The sequence below is a fragment of the Condylura cristata genome, unplaced genomic scaffold (assembly GCF_000260355.1).
Source record: "Condylura cristata isolate star-nosed mole 26May11 unplaced genomic scaffold, ConCri1.0 scaffold00038, whole genome shotgun sequence".
Taxonomy (NCBI): Eukaryota; Metazoa; Chordata; class Mammalia; order Eulipotyphla; family Talpidae; genus Condylura; species Condylura cristata.
This window is the reverse complement of record NW_004567139.1, coordinates 2379350-2382634: the sequence shown is the minus strand read 5'-3', so window position 1 is coordinate 2382634 and position 3285 is coordinate 2379350. Positions and strand designations below refer to the sequence as shown.

Here is a 3285-nt window from a genome sequence, read left to right as displayed (position 1 = left end):
CCCAAGAGGAGCACCGCCTTGCCTGCAAGACTGGCCCCCAGCCCAGGCTGGCCGAATCGCCACGATGGGCCTGAGTCTCTCCTGAAAGGCCTCTTATGCTGCATGTGCCTTGGGTAGCAGGAGCTGGGCCTCCCAGCTTCATGGTAGGGCTTGAGGGGTTGGGGCTAGTAGGTGCTCCCCAACAGTGCTTTGTGGGGAACCACAGCCTGGTCCCCAGGGACATGCTGGATCTGCTTGGGGTATGGCGTCCAGCCCTGCCCTCACCTCCCGCTGCCTGGGCTGTGTGGCGTCCCTCTCTGCTTAAATTTGAAGCAGAGTTTGAAGCCACCAGAGCCAGGCCTCCAAAGCTAAGCCAGGGCTTTGGGGCTTCTGCCCCGTGACACCACACTGGGGAGTCTAGGCCAGCCAAGCGCCATGATCAGCCCAGTCTGCCCGAAACTCCAAGAATACCCCAGACCATTTACTCGACCTGAATCTGCAGGGCTGCCACCCTTCATGGGACCCTCGGCGCTCCATCCGCCTTCATTCTGTTGAGGCACCAGGACGTGTTCCCAGCCCTTTGAGGGCCCCCAGCCAGAAAGAGGCCCGCAGGGGGGCATCCGTCCACATGCAAACACATCAGCTCACAGAGCCTTCTGGAAGCCCCTGGTAGTGCTGTGTAAATGTCCCGACTCCAGATCCATGTTCAGTAAGACCCAGAAATGTAAGCGAGTCTTGTCTTCGCAGGCGAGGAACGGGGACGCTGCTTCACCATAGAATACGTGATGCCTATGAACACCCAGCTGACATCTGAGTCCACAGTCAACGTGCTAAGTAAATGCCTCAACTTCTCCACCGAGCCGTGGGGCCTGGGCTGTTGAGCAGAGTGGTGGGAAGGGCCCGGGGCACTGGCTGTTTTCTCGAGAGCTAATACTCCTCCGCCCAATGGGTTTGCTGGTCTGAGTCCTCAGAGTTTGTGCATAGGTCATTTTCTGAGTGGTGGTGACAGGTTGCTGGAGTCTCCATGCTGGGACCCACTGGGAGGGAGAGGGGATCTGTGCCTTCAGGCTGCTCCCACAAAGTACCACTAGCCGGTGACTATTAAGCAAGAGATATATCACTCTCAGTTCTCAAATTCTGGTCCAAGCCTCCTCATGGCCCCTAGCTGGTGTCTGCTCTCCTGCTCTCTCATGGCCGAGGGCTGAGAGAGGTCTATGAGGCCTCCTTTATAATGACAGGAATCCCACATGAGGTTTCTATCCTCATGACCAGCGCACCCTCTAATAACCATCACAGTGGGCATTAGGACTCCAGTGTTTGGGGGGCAAACACTGGAGGAATACAGACATTCAGACCAGAGGCCCAGGAACTGACCCAAGCTCTCTGGCCCCCATGAAACTGAATTCATGACCTTGACCCCAACAGACTTGGCTCTGACCCCAGATCTAATTGTGTAGTTTACCACCCCACCCAGCTCACAGCCCAGATACACGGGCTGAAGGCTCAGTCCCCAGCAAGATATCTTCACACATACACCACCAAAGGCCTGAGCATGGCCCGCTGCCTGGGTCAGGTTAGACACATGGTTGGGCTGGGGCACATAGTCAGGCCAGTCTCATGTGGTTCAAGATCCCAGCCCTCTGATCAGCATTGGCCTTTCCGGCCCCCATCCTGAGTCACGTTGGCATGAGCTTAGGTGTGTCCGGGGCCCTCCATGACTAGCAGACATTCCCATCACTTGGGAAGTCCAAGGATTAGACGTCATTGCTCAGGAACCAGGGACAAGACTAGACAAATCCACCAAAGAACTGTGCCCCAGCTATCAGAGGTTAAAGAAGACAGAAGCCTGGTGGTGACCTCCAGGGAGAGGAGGGGCCAGAGGTGGTGACCAATGGCCACCCATGGCTGCCATCTTGGTGGCCGTTTAGACTTCCTGGAGGGAGCATTTGATGCCCAGAGAAGGCAGAGGCCCTGAACGTGTTGGCAGTTAAAGCCAGACACCCTACACAGAAGCCCTGCCCACTCTGGCAGTGCCAGCCACCCACGGAGGGCTCACAGGACCCCTGCAGGCAGGGGCCTTGGGCAACAGCTGGCAGACGCTGCCAGGAACACACGGCTTGACTCAGGCAGGGGCTGAGAAGTGGGGCCTGGAGACTGAGGGTGTCCTCTCGTCCCTTGGCTAGAGATGATCCGCTCGGCCACGCCGTTCCCTCTGGTCAGCCTCTTCTTCATGTTCATCGGGTTCATCCTGAGCAACATTGGCCACATCCGCCCCCACAGGACCATCCTGGCCTTTGTCTCTGGCATCTTTTTTATCCTCTCGGGTAAGTGGTGTCTTCTCACACATACTAGGCTTCGGCTGTTTGACTCCCAGCAGCGCTGCTGTGGGAAGTCCTGGTCCCGGGTGCAGCCCAGCCCCTGGCATGGGACCAGCTGTGTCAAGGATCCAGGCAGAACTGAGTCATGCCGGAAAAGCCTTCTGATGACCTTGAATCCATCCATTACCTCTGGAGGGCAATGCATCTCCCTGTCCTCCTGGGGCAGAGCTCAGGGTCCCCACCCCTTATTTTGCAGGGACTGTGTCTACATGAGCACTGTCTGCCTCTGCCAGACTGGTCCCTCACCCACTAGCCCTCAGGCACTCTTGGGAGACCCTTCACCTTCCTCAGTCCTTCGGGACACAACGCTGGGCTGTGCCTCACCATCTGTGCCTTTATGAAACCCACAAGATCTTGTTCTGGGTGCTGGCTTCTCTGCCCGCATAGTGGCCAGCATAGAGGGAAACGGGAAAAGGCAGAAATAGGAACACAGCTCGAGCATGGCGGTCAACAAGGAGAACAGGTAACTGCAGTGACTGAAACTCAACCAAACACTGGTCGGGGAGGTGACCAGGAGATGAGTTGGAGGACAAGGGGGACGTCGGTAAAAAAGTGAGGTGGGGTGGAGTGGACAGGGAGACTGAAGGAAGAGAGTCTGAAGCTTGGGGGGCCCAGGCTGGTATGGGTGAAATGATCACAAGGAGTGCTAGAGCGAGATGGGAAGAGAACGCAGTAGGTCAAGGTAGACACTGTGCTTCAGGGTGACCTCTTCATGAGGACCTCTTCTTTGGGAGACAACATCAAAACCAAGGAGTCATAGGGCATGTACATTGGGTGTCCTAGATCTCTGGACTTGGGAAGGGGGGTTCAAGAAGAGCTGCAGAGGGAAGATGGGTGGCTTGAACGATGGATGGATGGATGGTGGATGGATGGATGGATGGGCGGGTGGGTAGATGGATGGATGGGTGGATATGTGGGTGGGTGAATG

At 56.7% G+C, this 3285-nt stretch overlaps 1 protein-coding gene across 1 annotated transcript in view; it reads left to right on the top strand.

The window, feature by feature from the left end:
* The window catches only part of CACNG5 (calcium channel, voltage-dependent, gamma subunit 5), a 13823-nt gene that overhangs the window by 6285 nt on the left and 4253 nt on the right, over positions 1-3285 (top strand). The window contains exons 2-3 of the mRNA XM_012732983.1: positions 709-813; positions 2163-2303. Of these exons, the coding sequence (XP_012588437.1) occupies positions 709-813; positions 2163-2303 (246 nt within the window). The remainder of the gene's footprint in view (positions 1-708; positions 814-2162; positions 2304-3285) is intronic.